Genomic DNA, 23,677 nt, shown 5'->3' with positions numbered 1-23,677 from the left:
GTCATTAATGGGCACAAAGGCACTACTTTGGAGCACTCTCACCCACACACCCTTCCTCTCACGATTCTCATCTCTACCTTCATGAGCACCGTATCCCACCCTCTCCTTGTGGGACAACTTTCCACCAAATCGCTCACCTTCACATTTTCACGCAGATTTTGGCCATTTTTGGTCATTTTGGTCACCTCCACCCATTTACCCGCTATCACACCCACAGGTCCACGGCGGCCAGGGATGCCCTCCAGTCCAATTCCACATCAGTCAGGCCTACGGTATCCCTCCCACAGGCCTAAACGTCATTAATGGGCACAAAGGCACTACTTTGGAGCACTCTCACCCACACACCCTTCCTCTCACCATTCTCATCTCTACCTTCATGAGCACCGTATCCCACTCCAGAGAGGGTGCCAGTGATTTGGCACTATTCCGGCACAGTAGCTTACGTGAGGGCCTTGTCAGCGAGATATCATTACACAAAACCCTGGAATACCAGGAGTTCATTTTGAACTCTCATAACTCCTTTTCTGTGAACTTTCTTAAACTATGGGACTTTCATCATTGCAAAATCCTTTTCTGGGTGGAACAAGGAAATTATGTGCATGGATAAAAAATCTACAACAGAATTTTCCATAGCGAGACAAAAGGTTATATAGAAATCACATTTTGGATGCAAAATATATATTTGATATACAAAATTGAATAGTGGAAAATGTAAATCATGACCGTATTTATAAAAATACATTTGTGTTACCTCTTTTGAAAGCTTTTGTTATACTAAATATTTGAATCCCTAAGGTTATAACAGAACTGCTTAGTTTGAATATAAAGACTAATTGATATTTTGAGATAAAAGAATTAACAGTTTAGTGCTTAATAATCTCGTCTATCTATATACCAAGGGCTTTCCCCCTATCAAGAGAGGTAGCCAAGCCAAAGGCTAATTAAAATGACTGAACGAGTGGTATTGTTTATAAGCAAATACTGAAAATGAATTGTTATTAAGTATTTAGATACTTAATAGTAATTCACATTTTCAGTATTTACTTACAAACAATACCAGTCATTTGCTCATTTTAATTTTGGTATAACAGTTACATCTGAGTGGAGTCGAAGGTATATGAGTATAATAAATTCTTGGCATTATTCGAAAGTTTCCTAAGCTTCAGGCTTGTAACTGCAGTTGTTACACTTGGGCTCCTGACAACAAAAACAGAGGGCAATGATGCCCGGCAAAATACCAAACGGAATCAGGAGGATACACGTGATGAAGGAGCACTTTGTGGGAGAGTTCTTGATCTTCCCTTTCTGAAAAGTTGCAGAAGTACGTTAGTATTTCATCATGTAAAAACCAGTTTGCTAATCTTTAAATCCATATACATATGGACAGTTGCCATCTTACATAAGATGGCAATTGTCCAGATGTATGAAGTACATTAGTATTTCATCATGTAAAACCAGTTTGTTACTCTTTAAATCCATACATATGGACAGTTGCCATCTTACATACATATGTAAGATGGCAACTGTCCAGATGTATGAAGTACATTAGTATTTCATCATGTAAAACCAGTTTGTTACTCTTTAAATCCATACATATGGACAGTTGCCATCTTACATACATATGTAAGATGGCAACTGTCCATTAGTATTTCATCATGTAAAATCAGTTTGTTGTTCTTTAAACCCATACATATGGACAGTTGCCATCTTAACTTTGAAAATTATATTCGACATTCACATGCAAAGAGTTGAACCATGATGGAACCAACTGATCAGTCCATTCTCCCTAATCTCTCTTGCAGAAAGCCTATCTTCATGTAACCAGTAACAAACAGGTCCACAAGTCACTCAAGGTAGATATATCGTGTCTACGGACTGTTAGTGTGGGGTATTGTAATTTAAGGTGCTCTGTGCATCTTTGTGGCGATTGCATCTGGGGTAGTTTGAATCTGTGGCCAAGCCTATTTTGTGTCGGATTAACTAGCTCCGCCCTGCATCCTTTGCCCTAGCACTCTGAATGAAAGAGTTCATAATGTTAAACACATGCACACACTGCAAGCCGGCACTCCAACTCTGGTGGGCAAGGAGTTGTGTGTGTGTGTGTGTGTGTGTGTGTGTGTGTGTGTGTGTGTGTAAAGTCACAATATTACCCATAGATCAAACCATGAGCTGTAGGTTCTCATCCAGGAGGGTAACAGTTGTTGGGTGTGGCGGTGAGAGCCCTCCAAAGTTCGGCCTTTTGACGTTTATGCCTGTGGCAGGGATACCGTTGGCCTGACTGGTGTGCCATTGCACTGCAGGGCATCCCAGGCCTTGCCGGACCTGTGGGTGTCATAGCGGGTAAATCGCTGGAGGTGACCAAAATGACCCAAAATCAAAAAAATCCCCATGGAATTTGGGGGGAAATCCGAAGGTCAGCGATTTGGTCCAAACTTGCGCCACAAGTATAAAGTGGGATAGGGTGCCCAGGCCTTGCCGGACCTGTGGGTGTGATAGCGGGTAAATCCGTGGAGGTGACCAGAATGGCCCAAAATGGCCAAAATCTCAAAGGGGCCCATGGAATTGGAGTGAAAATCCGAAGGTTCGCGATTTGATCGAAACTTGCGCCACAAGTAGAGAGTCGGATGGGGTGCACATGAAGGTAGACATGAGAATCGTGAGACCAAGGGTGTGGCGGTGAGAGCCCTCCAAATTGGGCCTTTTGGCCCTTTTATGACGTTTAGGCCTGTGGAAAGCCATACCTTTGGCCTGACTGGTGTGCCATTGGACTGGAGGGCATCCCAGGCCTTGCCGGACCTGTGGGTGTGATAGTGGGTAAATCAGTGGAGGTGACCAATGAGCCAAAATGGCCAAAATCTCAAAGAGGGTACCCCATGAAATTTGAGTGAAAATCCGAAGGTGAGCGATTTGGTCGAAACTTGCGCCACAGGTAGAGAGTCGGATAAGGTGCACAGGAAGGTAGACATGAGAATCCTGAGACCTAGGGTGTGGCAGTGAGAGCCCTCCAAACTTGGGCCTTTTGACCCATTCATGACGTTTAGGCCTGTGGCAGCCATACCTTTGGCCTGACTGGTGTGCTATTGTACTGGAGGGCATCCCAGGCCTTGCCGGACCTGTAGGTGTGATAGCGGGTAAATTGGTGGTGACCAAAATGACCTAAAATGCCATAAATCCGAAGGTGAGCGATTTGGTCGAAACTTGCGCCACAATTAGATTGTCGGATACAGTGCACATGAAGGTAGACATGAGAATCCTGAGACTAAGGGTGTGGCGGTGAGAGCCCTCCAAATTTTGGACCTTTTGACCCATTCATGACGTTTAGGCCTGTGGCAGCCATACCGTGTGCCTGACTGGTGTGCCATTGGACTCGAGGGCATCCCAGGCCGCCCCGGACCTGTGGGTGTGATAGCGGGTAAATCGGTGGTGACCAAAATGACCTAAAATGCCAAAAAATCTCAAATCTCAAATCCCCATGAAATTTGAGCGAAAATCCGAAGGTGAGCGATTTGGTCGAAACCTGCGGCACAAGTACAGAGTCGGATACAGTGCACATGAAGGTAGACATGAGAATCCTGAGACCAAGGGTGTGGCGGTGAGAGATGGATTGTTAGGAAATACTACCAGTGTATTTCTAGATTGCATTTTAATAGTTTCTCAGACTGCAGTGCATTACTTTAAGAAATTAGATTTGATATTCTGAAGACTAGTAGAAGCAGGATTAAAAGTAAAACTTGAAAATTGTAAGTTCTTGCAAGACAGTGTTATTTATTTAGGACGCTGTAAAGAATTTTCCGGTTCCGATCAATGTAGACAAGGTTAGGAGCTTTTTGGGATTGACCGGATATTATAGAAAATTTATTCAACGATATGCTGACATTGCTAATCCATTAAGTTCTTTGCTGAGGAAGGATTCAAAGTTCATAGGGGGACCTGCACAGCAGCAAGCTTTTGACAAGCTGAAAGATTAACTCACGAGTTCCCCCATTCTAAGAATTCCTGATTATGGAAAAGAATTCATTCTTTGCACTGATGCGTCTGACATAGGATTAGGAGGCCTACTGATGCAAGAGAGAAATGGAACTTTGAAGCCAATCGCTTACACATCAAGACTTTGTAATAGTGCGGAGAGAAACTACTCTATAACAGAAAAAGAAACTTTAGCAGTTAATTATTCTTTAGAAAGTTTTAGGGATATGATATTAGGATATCCAATCAGAGTTTGGACTGATCATACAGCTATTCAGAACTTATTTAAGTATAAGAATCTAAGGGGCCGACTTGCTAGGTGGTCTGCAATACTTCAGTGCTATGAAGTTCAATTTGAATATATTCCGGGTAGAAAGAATGTATCTGCAGATGCACTTTCTAGAAACATTAGTCAACCAATGACTGGAACTGGGTTGATTAATTTTGTTTGTAGTATAGAGGAATTAGTAACTTTAGATGAAGAAATGCTGATAAGAGAACAGAGGGATGATAAAAGATGTGAATCATTAATCAAGTATTTGATGAACCCAAGAGGAAATCCTCCAAAGCTACCAAAGGGGTGTAAGATAGAGGAATTTCAATTGATTAATGGACTTTTGTATATATAAAAAGTTGTAAGTGGGAAAGATATTTCTAGAGGGCCTGTAAATCAGTTGGTAATACCCCAAACTCTTGTAAATGAGATATTGAAGTTACTTCATGATAGTGATTGTAGCTCACATCCAGGAAAGGATAAAACTTATAGACAAGCACAACTTAAATACTTTTGGCCAGGTATGAAGAAATCTATATATGATTATATAGAAAATTGCATAAATTGTGTTAGGGTGAGAGGAAATACACCAAAACCTGCTCCTATACTTACCTATCCCATTCCACAAAAACCTTGGGAAAGAGTTCACCTGGACACATTAGAGCTATCTATGTCTGAGAATGGATATAAATATGTATTTGTTGCTATTGATTATTTTTCAAGATTTTGTATTTTACAACCCATTCCAAATAAGAGAGCTGAAACTATTGCTTCAGTAATCTATGATCAGATAATCTGTAATTTCATTACACCTAAGACTCCAATTTCAGACAATGGAACTGAATCTAATAACAAAATCTTGGAAAAATTATGTAGTTTAAGATCAAAAAGTCAATATCTTAGTGAATCATCCACAAAGTAATGGGGTAGTAGAAAGATTAAATATGAAAATAATTACATGTCTTAGAAGCATGATAAGTCCTCATAGTATAACTTGGGACACTTGGATTCCTTGTGTTAAGCGTACTTTGAATAATCAAATCAATGTAGCAACAGGTGATACACCTCATTTTATAATTTTTGGGGAAGACAAAACTCTTCCATATAAAATTTTGACTGCAGACCAGAAACCTGTGTATAATATAGATGATTGTATACTGAATAGAATAAATGCTTTTCAAAATATTCACCAAAGAATTAGGAAACATATGCAGGAATATTCACAAGAGATGAAGAAACAACACAAAATAGCACATAAACTAGAATTGAAACTAGGAGATTTAGTCATGGTCAATCTACATTCACCCAATAATAAACTTTCACTAAGGTACACTGGTCCATATATGGGTAGTTGATTCTGCAGGTGGTAATAAATTTGCACTTAAACACTTAGACACAATGGAAGAAGTGATATGCCATTTAGACGACATAAAGAAAGTGAAATTGCAGATCAGTGACTTAATTATGAATGACAGTTGTGATACCCTGTGTATCAATGTTGGGAAACCTGAAGAGTATAGGGAATATTATAATGTTATTCTTTGTGGGTTGAATATTAAACTTGATGTATTTTACAGATAGTATTGTTTGCCATATGTATGTACTTGGGATGAGAGACCTAAACAACTGGAACTTGGTGTTAAGCAGATACATGGAGACCTTGGATCCACTGTGGTCTGACTTGGAAACTTAAGGACCTCTCACATAAGTATTCAAATAATTTATGAAGCATTCAGACTGTCTTTGAAAATGAATTAGGTATGTTGAAAAATAATAATAATGAATATTGAAATGCAAGAAGAGACAGCAACAACTTTTAACTCTAAAGTAGTGAGTCTTGCAAATATGTTTGCAAATTATCTGCTTAATTACATGTATTATGTATTATTCACTATCATTTACATGAATTATTGGATACTGCTATCATCTTTGAAAAGATGATGAATGTCACAATTTTTTTAAATTGTGACACCCAGCTCGTTGTCTCCCTTCCCATTTTCTCGTCTGTTTTTCTCTCCGTATCAGCCCTTAATTCCCCATACTCGGGGGAATTTCCAGTCCTTAAGACTTCTAGTAGCAACATCCTGTCTTTTTCCTTTCTCGATATCCTCTTTATTTGTCATGTCATTTTTGACAACCAATTCAATGCCTTAACGAAGGGAGAGACTTCTAATATCTAGAAACACACACCCCCCCTTTTGATTTGTGTTCTCGGAGCCATGCTCAACGGTGTTACCCACACAAAGCACTCAAACACACCCCCTCCCCCCCCCTGCGCGCTGCCACATATTTGATTAAGCTAGGCAATTAGAATTATTAGGACTGTGTTTAACCCGCTCGTGAACAGTGTCTACCTCAAAGAACACTTGGAACTGTGTCACCCTCCAGCATGAACATTATTCGTAGTACCCTTCGCAACTAGGGACGGAGACCTAGTACTATTGGCAACGTCGGAAGCCGGCTAGCGGACATCATGACCTGACCTACCGCAGGACACAAGCAGTCTACCCATTAAAGTCGACCAGGGAGGTTCGGGCCGCTCACGTCCAGGAGAGCCAAATCGCGCCCTATCCTCCCTCATGTGGTTATTAAGGATTTGCATCCTTGAGTGAGTGCGTGAGCGTTGAAGGAGTGGTGGTGGGTCGAATCCCCCTCCGAACTTATCAGGTGGAGTGCTGTGTGTGTCGTCCCGACTATCTTAGTGACTAGAGGCCTCCAGCCTCCAGTGAACCAAACATTTGTGGCTCAAGGGGTCACGTACGTATCTGTACCCCCTTTCCTCGGGACACTGACCTGAAAGGAACTGGATAGCGTACACGAGAAGCCTCCTACGTGTTCAATCCTGCTCCCCCTCCACGAGGTTAATCACAAAGGATGACCTGGGTTCCCGCCGTGATCGACAACAATGATATACTTCAAAAGCATCCTGCCAGAACGAGGAACAGTACCCCATGGAAGTCATCCCCTCAACCAGCAGAGACCCTCTAAGGATAAGAGCAAGTAACCAGGAGTATTTAATAGATAGGACCCCTAGATAGGCGCGCAGGGAGATAGAATAGATAGGATGTATGTATGTATGTGAACCCAACTGTTAAAACCCTTATTTAATGTCAAGTAGCTTAATTTTAGTGTCTAATTATCCAATTCATTAAAACTCACAATAGGAGTTCTGGGTTTCATTAGCCTAGGACGGTTCTCTTTATGAGTTGTCCCCACACCCCTCTTTGATTTCCGTACATACACGCTTGCTGTGAGGAAGCAAGCGTGGTCCCGTGTGGTAAATGCGAATTTCCTGGCCTTCGGTTCCCCACTGAGATTATCATCCTCCTCCATTCTTCACTCCCTTGAGGTACGTATTTCCCCACGTTCCCTCAACCACCTCCTCCTCCTTCCACTGTCCAGGAAATTTGTAATACGACAAGATTAGTGGTCCTTCGAACCGGATATTCATTCCATTACCTATGTACAGAACTCGTAAATTAATGCGACTTCACTAGTTCAATAATCAGTATGACAACTCATGAAGTAGATCACAACATGTTTCCCTGCGCATAGGTTAGCAACTCAATGCACTGTACAGGAGTCACTCCTGCTCGTTAAGGCACGCACTAGGTCAACCATGATATAGTAATTTTATGTCACATTAATTTACCATTCCTACTTTTACCTTTCTCTTGTGCAACATTTCGCCCCCTAAGTAGAATTAGATTGTGCTGAAATTACACTGGTCCCTTTTTCACGGGTAATTCCGCCCGGCCTCTTCATTCAGCGGCATCCTCAGCCGCACATCGTAATTTTAAGTTCAGCCATTTTCGGCTTAATTTAGTTTCGGCTCGGCCCAGCCTTCCAAAGCGGCGCAAATACCCCCCCTTTTGGCGCCATCCGCCACCACGTCCTTGTGTTAAGCCTAGCCGTTACCGTTACGGATGACCTGACGCTAACGGCTCGCATCGGGCGGATTCAAGCGGCCTTATTTTTAAACTTTCGCGGTTTCACGCGAGTATCCTCTCTCCCACCTCCTTTGTCAGACCAGCTCGTATGACAGCACAATCTTCTGTAGTCACCCCCTTCGATTCTCCATTTTCGTCGTGCGATTCTTTCGCTCGACTCTGCATCGTTCTTGAGAGAGAGAGCGGACACCCCCCCCTCTCGGCTTATGATTCAGTGACCGCAAGCATACTCAGACGGCGGCCACCATGTCTTATTACAGCCCTAACGAAGACGCAATTACGAACGCAACACTGACCGAGCTCATTGCCATCACGCAGAATTTCCTTGACGCTGTCACGGAATATTCTGAAGCGTACGGGACTATCAACGTTGAGAGCCTGAGTCCCAGTGCGGCTACGGAAATTCTTCAAGAAGGTCAAGACCATCACCAAACATGGCGGTTATTGGAGCCCGCGTGGGCCCGTCATCCTCACGAGGATCGGCTCACAAAACTGAAACAGGAACTAAGACCCCACAAGAAGGTCCTATTAAACCTAAAAGTCCGAGCAGATGCGCGAGTGAACGGCGCAAATACCGCCGTTCAAGCGTCAAACAGCCAGCTTAATCAAAGCGCACTTGTCACATACATAAGGGAAGAAAATCATACCCCCTCTTTCGATGGGGATCTGGAAATGTTCTCCAGCTGGTGGAGCATTTTCAAGACAATTGTTCACGAAAGCAATAGGTACACAGAGGGAGAAAAGTTCAGCGCTCTCATGCGCTCTCTAACGGGGCGTGCCAAGCGTCTTGTTGGATACCCCGTGTTCAACAACACCGCGTATGAACACACCATCCGACGGCTGCATGATGCCTATGACAAGCCCTTGGCAGTACGAAGAAGTCTGAAGGAACGCCTCGTCGCCATTCCCGCACCTACGGACGAATGTGAGGACTTGTCGAGGTTCCTCGCCGATTGGGATGAGTTGGGCGAAAGGTACAGAAACGCAGTAGGACAAGCCCTCTCCGATGAATTTGTAGAGGATGTCCTAGTGCCGAAACTACCCCGACAGGTTCTTTCATCAATATACCTGTTCAAAGGCACTTCTGAACTAAGTGCACCAGAACTTCAATCAGCACTCAAAGTTTACTCGGGTGCCATCACGGGCAGTCGGCTCCATACCCCGGTGTTGGTACGCCCAGTTGCCGCAGCTACCCCCACACCCGTTCCTACTCAATCCTCAACACGCCAGCCTCGACAGACATTGACGTGTGCTCCGACGCCACCGAGGAGTCAAGGTCATACGTCCAGGCACAGCACTGGACGGCCTGTACCCACGCCCCCAGTAGGTCACACCCCGGAAGCCACCTGCACCCCCTCTTCATCGCACTCGGCTCCCATCTTACCAACTTCAGTCAGCACTTCCACGGCACCAGATGCCGCCTTATATCAGGACCCGGAACCAGTACCAGTCCTCATAGAAATTACTCAAGATGCCACCTATGCATCTACTTCATCCACGGCTGTCAGCTCTCAACATGACGGCTCCTGTGCCACGCCCCCAGTAGGCCACGCCCCGGAAGTCACCTACACCCCCTCTTCAATGCACGCGGCTCCCGTCCCGCAAGCTGCAATCCGCACTTACACGGCACCAGATGCCACTTTATATCAGGACCCGGAACCAGTACCAGTCCTCATAGAAATTACTCAAGATGCCACCTATGCATCTACTTCATCCACGGCTGTCAGCTCTCAACATGACGGCTCCTGTGCCACGCCCCCAGTAGGCCACGCCCCGGAAGTCACCTACACCCCCTCTTCAATGCACGCGGCTCCCGTCCCGCAAGCTGCAATCCGCACTTACACGGCACCAGATGCCACTTTATATCAGGACCCGGAACCAGTACCAGTCCTCATAGAAATTACTCAAGATGCCACCTATGCATCTACTTCATCCACGGCTGTCAGCTCTCAACATGACGGCTCCTGTGCCACGCCCCCAGTAGGCCACGCCCCGGAAACCACCTCCACCCCCTCTTCATTACACTCGGCTCCCATCTTAGGAACTTCAGTCCGCGCTTCCACGGCACCAGATGACATTTCACCTCCAGCACCGGAAGCAGTCCCGATCATCGTTGGGACTACACCAATTGTTAATGACGCTCGAAGTCCTCACATTACACCATTCGATCCTGGAACCACTGCTACGGTCCCCAGAGAAGACGACGTCATCAGCTCCGTAGGAGTCCGCACTCTTAAAGGAGAATACGAGCGGTCTGTCACACGAATCATCCCTCGAGAGATCAATCTGAGCGCGGACACGCCCCCTCATTCCCACGCGGACCGTCACGAACCGACCGCGGAGCACCTTCCCCCCGCGGGGGAAGGCGAAGCGGACACCGTAGACGACGGAACCTCTCCGGCGGCGAACGACCCGACTGAAATCGCCTGTGAACACGAGTACCTCACCACGCCACCTACGCTACAACCACGCACGGCCTCGATGACCGACGTCACAACGAGAGCTTCAGCCACGTCACTCAACGAGCCAGCAGCGGCTCCATTAACAAGAGCGCGACCAAGAAGAACGGCCGCCTAGCAAGCCAGAAACTGGTTCTTTCACTCTTGATGAATGACCAGGCCGTCCACCCACCGCCCCCCCTCTTTTTGGTTCATAACCTGTGTCACAATTTTTTAAATTGTGACACCCAGCTCGTTGTCTCCCTTCCCATTTTCTCGTCTGTTTTCTCTCCGTATCAGCCCTTAATTCCCCATACTCGGGGGAATTTCCAGTCCTTAAGACTTCTAGTAGCAACATCCTGTCTTTTTCCTTTCTCGTTATCCTCTTTATTTGTCATGTCATTTTTGACAACCAATTCAATGCCTTAACGAAGGGAGAGACTTCTAATATCTAGAAACACACCCCCCCCTTTTGATTTGTGTTCTCGGAGCCATGCTCAACGGTGTTACCCACACAAAGCACTCAAACACACCCCCTCCCCCCCCCCTGCGCGCTGCCACATATTTGATTAAGCTAGGCAATTAGAATTATTAGGACTGTGTTTAACCCGCTCGTGAACAGTGTCTACCTCAAAGAACACTTGGAACTGTGTCACCCTCCAGCATGAACATTATTCGTAGTACCCTTCGCAACTAGGGACGGAGACCTAGTACTATTGGCAACGTCGGAAGCCGGCTAGCGGACATCATGACCTGACCTACCGCAGGACACAAGCAGTCTACCCATTAAAGTCGACCAGGGAGGTTCGGGCCGCTCACGTCCAGGAGAGCCAAATCGCGCCCTATCCTCCCTCATGTGGTTATTAAGGATTTGCATCCTTGAGTGAGTGCGTGAGCGTTGAAGGAGTGGTGGTGGGTCGAATCCCCCTCCGAACTTATCAGGTGGAGTGCTGTGTGTGTCGTCCCGACTATCTTAGTGACTAGAGGCCTCCAGCCTCCAGTGAACCAAACATTTGTGGCTCAAGGGGTCACGTACGTATCTGTACCCCCTTTCCTCGGGACACTGACCTGAAAGGAACTGGATAGCGTACACGAGAAGCCTCCTACGTGTTCAATCCTGCTCCCCCTCCACGAGGTTAATCACAAAGGATGACCTGGGTTCCCGCCGTGATCGACAACAATGATATACTTCAAAAGCATCCTGCCAGAACGAGGAACAGTACCCCATGGAAGTCATCCCCTCAACCAGCAGAGACCCTCTAAGGATAAGAGCAAGTAACCAGGAGTATTTAATAGATAGGACCCCTAGATAGGCGCGCAGGGAGATAGAATAGATAGGATGTATGTATGTATGTGAACCCAACTGTTAAAACCCTTATTTAATGTCAAGTAGCTTAATTTTAGTGTCTAATTATCCAATTCATTAAAACTCACAATAGGAGTTCTGGGTTTCATTAGCCTAGGACGGTTCTCTTTATGAGTTGTCCCCACACCCCTCTTTGATTTCCGTACATACACGCTTGCTGTGAGGAAGCAAGCGTGGTCCCGTGTGGTAAATGCGAATTTCCTGGCCTTCGGTTCCCCACTGAGATTATCATCCTCCTCCATTCTTCACTCCCTTGAGGTACGTATTTCCCCACGTTCCCTCAACCACCTCCTCCTCCTTCCACTGTCCAGGAAATTTGTAATAATGAAAACCATTGAAAACTGTGTTCTTAAGGAACCTTGCAATTTATTTTGATCTATACCTTATAAAGTTTACATGCATGTTATTTACATTTAATCTGCTTGAATTATTTTGTGCATTTTTGAGGGTTGCTTATTTCTTTAAAATATAGTAGGTTAGCTTATTAGAATGAATTTCAAGTATATATTAGCAAGCCCTGTAAGAGGGAAATAAGAAATTGGTCGGGACGACCAACGGTAGCTGCCGAGCCCTGTAAGAGGCCGGTAGATAGAGGTAGACATTAAAGATAGATCAGAGTAGATCGAGAGGTAGATGGAGAACGAATGCTAATCCAGGGTCAGTTATGAAAACTTGTGAGGCAACGGCCGACAGCTGACAGGCGCCAAGGATATCTGAGTCAGACTCGCGCCTTGCATATATTTAAAAGTGCTGAGGTAGTTAAATGCGGAGTGTAGCCTGGTGGTTGCGACATTGTTGTCTTTTAATTGTTTGTAAGCGGACAAGCCATTTTTTGTTACGACATAATGCTTACATTGTGACATAGTTTAGAAGAGTATAACAGCCTCTCCAATTGGAGAAAAAAGGTGGAGGAGAAAAATCATTGCTGCAGAAAGGAAAGTCACGTCCTTCAGGTGTGTCACTTGTTTGAGAAGTAAAAGACTATTGGATGAATGAAAGAGTGATGTCAGAACGAAAGTGGCTTGACGTGATGTAGAGAATTCCGGCTGGGATTCTCGGACTGATTTAGACCAACAAGCTTCAGAGAAAAACTACACCCTATTTTATTCACCCCCAAGAAGACCAAGGCATGGGGCCTTAGGACAAATTTTAGAGAGAATAGAAACGCTCTGAGAGGAGACGACGGATCAACGCAATCTATGACAATTCTGCCAAAAAGTTCCTCAATGACAGGGATAGGTTGTAGAGGGAACGGTTTAACACTGGGGTGCGGTTTCCCTGCTACCTGACAACGGTGACATGTACTAATGTAGGAACTAATATCTTTCTTCATTTTAGGCCAATAGAAATGAGCTAGAATTTTTGCACTAGTCTTCCTAACTCCCAAATGTCCTCCTACCCCATCATGAGCAATACCCAGGATCTCCTTCCGTAATGGATTTGAGACCATTGTTTGGTGACGGACAGACCAAGGGTAATTTGCAGGGGAATCAGTAGGACGGAACTTTTCCATCAATATGTCTGAGCTAAGATAATAGCAGTTACATTCAGACTTAGCTTCCTCTTCACTAATAGCTCTACGGAAACAACTGGCTAGTTCAGGGTCCTCTTTTTGGAGATGAACGAGCTTACTCCTAGTGACTGGGGAGGAACCAAAACTATCCAGGGTGGTAACATTGTCTCCCTCTGAGTCGTTTTCGCTATCAAACCTATTCTGCAGGTCACCTGGTGGTGAAGTTTAAAAAAAAAATTCACCAAGATTTAAATCAGCAAGGTCACTAGGTTGGGGGGTAATTACACCAACATGAGCATCCTCTTTATGCATGCTAATCTCTGCCTCCACCCTGCGGCTCATGCTACGAGTAACAGCACATGCAGAGAATATGCCCGGAATGTCTGCCTCTAATTGGGAAGTATTATTTTCGGTAGAGGGACACAAGGAGACTATGGCATTAGGTAACATCGTGCCCCTGGCGAGGTCATTTCCTATAAGGAGTGAAACTCCTTCTACAGGTAACTTGTCGACTACTCCTACCTGGGCATAACCTGTCCTAACATCTGGCCGCAAGTATACTAGGCATATAGGGATATGTGACCCGCCTGTTAAACCGCTCACAAGGACCTAATTGCCAGTATAATATGCATCTATCAAAGCAGCCACATCTTTTGTAATTAGTGATAAGGCTGAGCCTGTGTCTCTCAGAAGCTTGATAATTGTGGGTGGGCTATCTTGATAAAGGCCCACTGAACCAGAAGAACAGAATGGTTCAAATGTTGATAACATAGGTGGGAAAGAATTATCTGGGACAACTGATGGGCTAACAGCAGTGAGACAGGGCTCCAAAAAACTTTCCGATTGCTCGGCCACATTGATCGAGAGAGAGGGGGACCCTTGGAGAGGAGCCTATTTTTGTTGTAGTTTGAAACAGTCATCAACATGATGTCCTGGCCTTTTGCAATACTTGCAATAGCTCCTGCCTCCAGTAAGGGGTAGATCCCCTGGTCTCACTATCAATGGGCTTACCTGAGGTAGATGAAACAGATGATGAGTGGGCCGTCGGTCGAGGAGGCTGTGGAGGTCCGATTGGCTTGGAGTCCCTAGTGGGGGTGAAGCTTTGGGGCAAGGCAGGGTGAGACCTGGAATGCATTCTAGGATTAGTTAAATGGTAACAGTCGGGCGCTGGGCCAGCCTCTACCAAGGTACGAATACCTCGCTGATCCAAGTTGGCTCGCACATCTGGAGGGATGTTATTTCTAATATCCTCCATCAATACTAACTCTTGGAGTTTCTCCAAGTCTACGTGAGCCTTCTCGCTCTCCACCCACCGGGTGAACGAGCGGAGCTTTCGTCGGAAGTACTCCACGTGGGTCTCGTGCTTGGATTTCCTACATTTCCTGAATTGTTGCCGGTAGGCTTCAGGAACAAGCTGGTATGCTTGTAGAATATTGTATTTAAGTACATAATAATCACTACTCTGACTTTCGGAAAGTGCAATAAATGTGTCGAGAGCTTTTCCTGAGAGGGCACCATACACTATCTGCATCCACTGGCTGAAAGGCCATTGGTACATACGTGCTAACTTCTCGAAAATAGAGAAGAATTTATCTGGTTCATCCCCGTTAAATTTCGGGAAATTATGTACTCAAGAATTTTGTCTTGCAAGGGGTTCTTATTTAAGCCGGAGCACTCGCTTATTTGATAGTGATGTGCTATCATCACTATGCTTTGTTAAGCTTCCTTACCTCTTCGGCTGAAGGCGCCTTTACGAAGTTCTCCCTCTCCCTCCCTCCCTCCCCTTACCTCCCTCTCCCTCCCCTTACCTCCCTCTCCCTCCCTCCTTCTCCCTCCCCCCCTCTCCCTCCCTCTCCCACCCTCCCTCCCTACCTACTTCCTTCCCCCTCCCTCCATCTCCCTCTTTCCCACACACAGACACACACACGCGCACACACAGACACGCGCGCACACACACACACATACATACACGCGCGCGCACACGCACACACGCACGCACATGCACACACGCACACGCGCACACACACACGTACGCGCGCACTCACACACACGCACTCACACACACGCACACACGTACACACACACGCCCGCACACACACACATACACACACACACACACACACACACACACACACACACACACACACACATATACACACGCGCGCACACGCACAAAAAAGCACACACGCGCACACACACACACGCACGCACGCGCACACACACACGTACACACACACACACACACACACACACACACACACACACACACACACACACACACACACACACACACACACATACACACACACGCGCGCACACGCACACAAATGCACACAGGCGCGCGGATACGCACGCAAACGTGCACACACGCACGCAAACGTGCACACACACACACACACGCACACACACACACACACACACACACACACACACACACACACACACACACACACACACACACACACATACACACGCGCGCACACGCACAAAAAAGCACACACGCGCGCGTACACGCGCACACACACACACACACGCACGCACGCGCACACACACACGCACACACACACACGTACACACACACACACACACACACACACACACACACACACACACACACACACACACGCACGCGCACACGCACACAAATGCACACACGCGCACTGACACGCACGCAAACATGCACACACACACACACACACACACACACACACACACACACACACACACACACACGCACACACACACACACGCACACACACACACACGCACACACACACACACGCACACACACACACACGCACACATACACGCGCGCTCACACACACACACACGCGCGCGAACGCACACGCACACACGCACGCACACACACACACGCGCGCGCGGTCACACACACACACACGCGCGCGAACGCACACGCACACACGCACGCACACACACACACGAGCGCAGGCACGCACGCACACTCACACGCGTACACACACACACACACACACACACACACACACACACACACACACACACACACACACACACACACACACACACACACACACACACACACACACACACCACAGAGATAGGCTCGTGCCAATGAAAGTGCCAAGGACTGAACGCTACAAAAACAGTGCCATCCCATCCATTGTGCACATAATCAACTCTATGTGAACTTTTACAGTGTTTACACTCTAAGTCCTATATTTTTAATCAGCTTTTGCAATGTATTATTGTCAGTGTACTACTGCAATTGAAATAAACCTTCTATTATTATTATTATTATTATTATTACACACACACACACACACACACACACACACACACACACACACACACACACACACACACACACACACACACACACACAGAGACTGCAGCAGATCCGAGGTGAATACACACACGCACGCACACAAGCGCACCCTCTCACTCCCCCTCCCCCTCCCTCTCTCTCTCCCCCTCCCTCCCTCTCCCCTCCCTCCCTCTCCCCCTCGCCCTCCCCCTCACCCTCCCTCTCCCCTCCCCCTCCCTCTCCCCCTCCCCCTCCCTCTCCCCCTCCCCCTCCCTCCCTCTCCCCCTCACCCTCCCTCCCTCTCCCCCTCCCTCCCTCTCCCCCTCCTTCCCCCTCCCTCCCTCTCCCCCTCCCCCTCCCTCCCTCTCCCCCTCCCCCTTCCCCTCCCTCCCTCTCCCCCTCCCTCCCTCTCCCCCTTCCCCTCCCTCCCTCTCCCTCTCTCCCTCTCCCTGTCTCTCACACGCACACACACACACACGCACACACACACACACAAAGCACACACACACACGCACGCACACACACGCACACACGCACACACGCACACACACACAAGCACGCGCGCACACACACACGCACACACACGTACACACACACACACACACACACACACACACACACACACACACACACACACACACACACACACACACACACACGCACACACACGCACACACACACGCACGCACCCCTCCTCCCCCTCCCTCCCTCTCCCCCTCCCCCTTCCCTTCCCTCCCTCTCCCGCTCCCCCTCCCTCCCTCTCCCCCTCCCCCTCCCTCCCTCTCCCCCTCCTTCCCTCTCCCCCTCCCCTCCCTCCCTCTCCCCCTCCCCCTCCCCTCCCTCCCTCTCCCCCTCCCCCTTCCCCTCCCTCCCTCTCCCCCTCCCTCCCTCTCCCCCTTCCCCTCCCTCCCTCTCCCCCTCCCTCCCTCTCCCCCTTCCCCTCACTCCCTCTCCCTCTCCCTGTCTCTCACACGCACACACACACACACGCACACACACACACACAAAGCACACACACACACGCACGCACACACACGCACACACACACAAGCACGCGCGCACACACACACGCACGCGCGCACACACACACGCACACGCACGTACACACACACACACACACACACACACACACACACACACACACACACACACACACACACGCACACACACACGCACGCACCCCTCCTCCCCCTTCCCCTCCCTCCCTCTCCCCCTCCCCCTTCCCTTCCCTCCCTCTCCCCCTTCCCTTCCCTCCCGCTCCCCCTTCCCCTCTCTACTTCCCCTCCTTCCCTCTCCCCCTCCCCCTTCCCCTTCCTCCCATTCCCCCTTCCCCTCCCTCGCTTTCTCCCTATCTCCCTCTCACCGTCACATATTCATTATTCTCGTAAAATGTCCTAAACTTGGGAAGCTGCTAGACAACTTGGCTTACAGTATTCTGAACTTTCCTGACGACAATTCAACAATGTTTCTAATATTTGTATATGTTTAAGATGTAGTTCGTCGTTCAGCTATTCAATATAAGACACAAATGTGATTTGTTACTCAGATTCGAAAAACAAGAAACTGTAATCGAAATTATTTCTTCTCAAACGAACTCACTTGAGTCCCGCATGTGTTTCACATTAGTAAAAATTTAAATGGTGAACTTTAAGTCATTTGCGCCTCAAAATTAGCCTTTTAACAGTATTCTGAACACCAATTAACATTTCATGTTTGGATATTTTTCGTTTGGATTTTACTTTAGAAGGGAATGTATGAATATATATATTAAGTACGAGATCATATGATGAAAAAGATCTAGACAGAGCTCCAATAAGACCTGCGCCCAATACCTCCGTAAAGTAACGTAAAGTAACGTAATGTAACGTAGCGTAACGTAATGTGACGTAGCGTAACGTAACGTGTGAAGAATATAGTTCCTTGATCCAGGCTGCAGTGGAGATGTGCAAATATATATTTCACCCACTACTGTGTTATCTAAATATACAGCAGTTTCTCTACCATAAAATAATTGATCAATGAAATTAAATCAAAATAATAAAAATGAATAGTATATACGGGAGAAAGTGTGCCAAGGAGTGATTGGGAGGTGAGGTGGTCCTTTGGTCAAAGTGGTCGACTCGAACCCTGAGGCAAGCGGGTTCGAATCCCCATACTGGCCATGTCTCTGAGGACCTGCTGCCCCTTTCTTGCCCCCTTGCATTCCAGGTGGCATTTTCTCCCGTGTTTCGGCTAGACAGACAGACTATTTCATTCATCCCCGTGGCAACCCCCCTAGGCCTAACCACTTTTCCCGCAGTGATGAAGAAATGCAGCCATTCTCGATTGACCCCTTCCTTACCGAGTGGTACTCTTTTCTTACATTCTACCTGTCAAACGGTTACAGTCTCCTGTAAATATTCGCCTCTGTAGCGCTTGTTCTCATTTTTCAAATGGTTGATTTATAGACAAGTTGCGTTTTTTTTTTTTTTTTTTTTTTTTAGAAATGCACACCTCCGCGATATAGCAATAGAAAATAATAAATCAACGTAATATACTTTTTTCTTTGCGGAAATCAATAACAAAAATCGTTGCTAAAAGCAAATACACTACCGAACGGAGCTGCGACGATAGGCCCAGTTTGTCCAGTCCCGTCAATGTCAGATTGACGATGGCGTTCAAGTTGTGTACTGTGTGTTTCCCCACTAAGTGACGTCACCACGCTAAATGTTTTCAAAACAGTGCTACGGAACTGAGCTTCATGCTATTCTTCAAACAATGAAACTCCTTTGCAACCCCGCAGTCCTATCGGATGCCAAAACCGGCCGTCAACATTCTTACAAAGAATTACAAAGGATTACAAAGGCGGAGCATGCCGACAGGAGACCTTTTGGTCCATATCTAGGTCGGATGCGAAAAAAATCATATCAATGATAATAATAATAAATAAAAAATATAATAATGTAAATAACAAATAAAATACATAAATAAATGCATAGGTATAGTTGAATAATAAACAAACAGGTGAATAGCAAATAATAATAAATTGACATATAACTAATAATAAATGAAAATCGACAAATGATAACAAAACAAAAACAAATAATATATATTAAGATAAATTATAATCATTACAGCATCTTGCTTAGGTGTTTATCTAAATGATTCTTAAAGCTTCGAACTGAACTACATTGCACTACCTGTGCAGGAAGTTTATTCCATTCATTAACTACACGGTTGGCAAAGTTGTTTCTACCTACTTCCAAATTGAATCTATTTCCGGATAGTTTGAGACCATTGTTTCTTGTCTGATTCTCATTCAATGTGAAAATTTGGTCACTTTTGATGTTGTCAATTCCCTTTAAAATCTTAAAGACCTGTATCAAGTCACCTCTGAGTCTACGCTTTTTTAGGGAAAACAGATTCATATGTTTTAGTCGATTTTTGTATGATTTATTTTTGATATTTGGAATCAGTTTTGTGGCTCGCCGTTGTACTTTTTCCAGTCTGCCAATCTCTTTAATGAGATTCGCTGACCATACGGAAACAGCATATTCCAAATGTAGGCGAACTAACGATTTATATAGCTTGTTAATGAGTGATGGACTTTTGAAATCAAAAGATCGCGCAATCAGTCCTAGAATCTTATTTGCTTTCTCAGAGGCTGAAATACACTGCTTGGATGATTTGAGGTCGTTACTGATCATTACGCCGAGATCTTTTTCACTATCCACTTTTGTTAACGAATTTCCAAATAACTTGTAATCGTACTTAGTTATTTTTACCTATGTACATTACCTTGCATTTACTTGTGTTAAATTTCATTAGCCACTTTTCAGACCATTGCTGTAATTTATCTATATCTTCTTGAATATTTAATTGGTTTGAGTGATCATTTGCCACTCCGCACAGTTTTGTATCATCAGCAAATTTGGAAACAGTAGATTTTAGTCCATGGTCTATATCATTTATATATACTATGAATAGAAGTGGCCCAAGAACGGAACCCTGAGGAACTCCACTTGTAAAATTTTTCCATCTAGAAGTTTTTCCATTTAAAACAACTCTGTTTTCGATCATTCAACCAATTACTAGTCCAACCTAATAGGCTACCACTTATTCCGTATAAAGCTAATTTAGTAAGTAGTCTTTCGTGTGGGACGGTATCAAAAGCTTTTGCAAAGTCTAGATATATTAAATCTATATTGTTTCTTTTGTCATAATTCGAGATAACTGTGTTGTAGAATTCGAGTTAGTCACGCAAGAACGTTTCCGTCTGAAACCATGCTGGCTATCATTTATCAAACGGTTACTTTCTAAATGATGTTCGATTGCATCTCTGATGATACTTTCCATTATTTTTCCTACGATTGAAGTCAAACTTATAGGCCTATAGTTATTTGGCTTCTTTTTGTCACCTTTTTTGAATATGGGAGTAACGTTAGCTAGCTTCCATTCTCTTGGGACATCTCCGGATATGATGGATTTCTTGAAAATAATTTCTAATGGAACAACAATCTCATTTTTCATTTCCTTTAAGATTCTTGGATGCCAACCGTCAGGCCCTGGTGTTTTATTAACTTTGAGTTTATCTATACACCTTCTCATTTTTTCTTTTGTTATATTTACCGTAGTGATTAAGTTTACCCTAGGCTTTTCACAGGTTTCAGTTTAGAGTTCACTTTGAGGTCATTTACGAATACCGAGCTAAGATAATTGTTTAAGATATTACACATTCCTTCATTTGAATTTTCAAGTTGACCGTCAGCAGATAATAGTGGACCAATGTGATTCCTAACAACCTTTTTATCTCTAATGTAACCATTAAATTCTCTTGACGACGACGACAACTCTGGTGACCCCTAGAATTACAGATTCCAAATTACTAAACGAAGGTTAGGTTAGACGAATTTATCATATTTAAATTTCTTCGAGTTTTGCATCTATAAAAAAAGATGGCATCTCAAGCAGTCGTCGTAGCTTTGTTCGTTAATGTATCGCTTTTAAAAAAAAATTCTGTTATTGATTTCCACAAAAAAAAGTATATTACGTTGAGGTATTAAAATACAAAAAAATGAACATTTAATTTTCTACTGCTATAACGCGTAGATGTGCACTTCTAAAATTTTACCTTCTATTGCTATATCGCGTGGGTGTGCAATTCTAAAAATTTACCAGAAGTTGAACTTATTTGATGAATTTGACATCAAGCACACACACGCACGTAAAGAAAGAATAACATATGGGTGAGCTAGGTTGGAGATTGGGGTTGTTGAGTGACTGATTACACCATTGACTGGGCTACGTGACCTAGCCCAAGCTTTCAGTGAGCTCCTTTACCTAAACTATCTGCCAGACCCAAGCAGATATGGCAGACCTTGCCGTTCATTACATCGTAACCCTATATCAATCTAACTTCACTGTGGGCAGTTCACCCGACAAGAAACCTGGGAAGCACATAATTAGAACTTACCTTAGGTGAAGAGTGAAGGCTCTTGTCCAGCAGTCTGGCGAGCACAGGTCAATCTTCTCGTCCTTCAGAATTTATAACACCAGTGATGGAAATAGATTTTGGAGAAAAAGGTGGCATACGCATGAATGAAGCACCCGTGATTTTTACTCGAAGAAGTATAATAAATATTGTTCCCACTAATGCAGATTGAACATAAGAAAAATATTGAATTTGAGATATGCCGCCATGTACTCTCAAGCAATTTCCATCCCTGGCTGCATCTTGCAGATATCACATCATTTAAAAAAAATATATATATATATTCTTTTGGAAGGACACCGTGGTCCTTTCCAAAGCACTCGGAACGGCACTTTTTATAAAAAAAAAAAAAAAAAAAAATCTTTAGACAAATCGTCCACAATCGTCACAAACCAATTCAAAACTAAGATGGCGCCTGTCCGATTTCGTTTTCGCTATGAAGGAATGCCCTGCGATTGGCAGAAATCGATTTGGTGGAAAGTTGTCCCACAAGGAGCGGGTGGGATACGGTGCTCATGAAGGTAGAGATGAGAATGGTGAGAGGAAGGGTGTGTGGGTGAGAGTGCTCCAAAGTAGTGCCTTTGTGCCCATTAATGACGTTTAGGCCTGTGGGGGGGATACCGTAGGCCTGACTGATGTGGAATTGGACTGGAGGGCATCCCTGGCCGCCGTGGACCTGTGGGTGTGATAGCGGGTAAATGGGTGGAGGTGACCAAAATGACCGAAAATGGCCAAAATCCCCATGAATTTTTGTGAAAATGTGAAGGTGAGCGATTTGGTGGAAAGTTGTCCCACAAGGAGCGGGTGGGATACGGTGCTCATGAAGGTAGAGATGAGAATGGTGAGAGGAAGGGTGTGTGGGTGAGAGTGCTCCAAAGTAGTGCCTTTGTGCCCATTAATGACGTTTAGGCCTGTGGGGGGGATACCGATACTTACATATATAGATACACACACACACACATATATATATATATATATATATATATATATACATATATGTATATATATATATATATATATACACGTATATATATGTACATATATATATATATATATATCACGTGAAAACCACGGTTGAAGCAAAAAAAGACTGGAGACAGGGGATTTATATATTTCGATTGCAAACTGCAATCCTCTTCGGTAGATACAAAAAATAGAAGAGTGAGTGGTACTTAAGTAGCACCCTTGACAAGAAAAAAGGGGAACACTGGGAGAGGTCTCTACACTCGGCTCACTCGGTATGTATTGTCAGGAGGCAAATGTCTTTTGACTAAGCTAGTGATGAAAAGTCCTGAAATTATGTCCGGGGACCATTGCCCCTTCGAAATGTTCATATTGTGTTGATATTCAATAATAGTTGATGCAATCATTTTTCTCCTGAACTCACATCTAGACTTATTAATGAGCTCAGCTTTGT

General features: G+C 45.0%; 1 protein-coding gene across 3 annotated transcripts in view; it reads right to left on the bottom strand.

Moving 5' to 3' along the window:
* Window positions 1–675: 675 nt before the first annotated feature.
* Window positions 676–23,677, bottom strand: part of LOC143027203 (uncharacterized) — a 76,408-nt gene continuing 53,406 nt past the window's right edge. Inside the window, exons 1-3 of one of the 3 annotated variants that reach the window (XM_076188377.1) lie at window positions 14,821–15,210; window positions 14,519–14,631; window positions 676–1,305 (exon numbers count right to left, since the gene is read on the bottom strand). In XM_076188377.1, coding sequence (XP_076044492.1) covers window positions 1,156–1,305; window positions 14,519–14,631; window positions 14,821–15,025 — 468 coding nt within the window. In that variant the 5' untranslated portion in view covers window positions 15,026–15,210 and the 3' untranslated portion in view covers window positions 676–1,155. Of the gene's footprint in view, window positions 1,306–14,518; window positions 14,632–14,820; window positions 15,211–22,242; window positions 22,607–23,677 lie in introns of those variants that run through there. The other 2 variants (XR_012966580.1, XM_076188379.1) reach the window with 2 other exon arrangements.

Source organism: Oratosquilla oratoria, chromosome 7 (assembly GCF_046742065.1).
Source record: "Oratosquilla oratoria isolate Oo_2021 chromosome 7, ASM4674206v1, whole genome shotgun sequence".
NCBI lineage: Eukaryota > Metazoa > Arthropoda > Malacostraca > Stomatopoda > Squillidae > Oratosquilla > Oratosquilla oratoria.
This window is presented reverse-complemented; position numbering and strand designations above follow the sequence as displayed.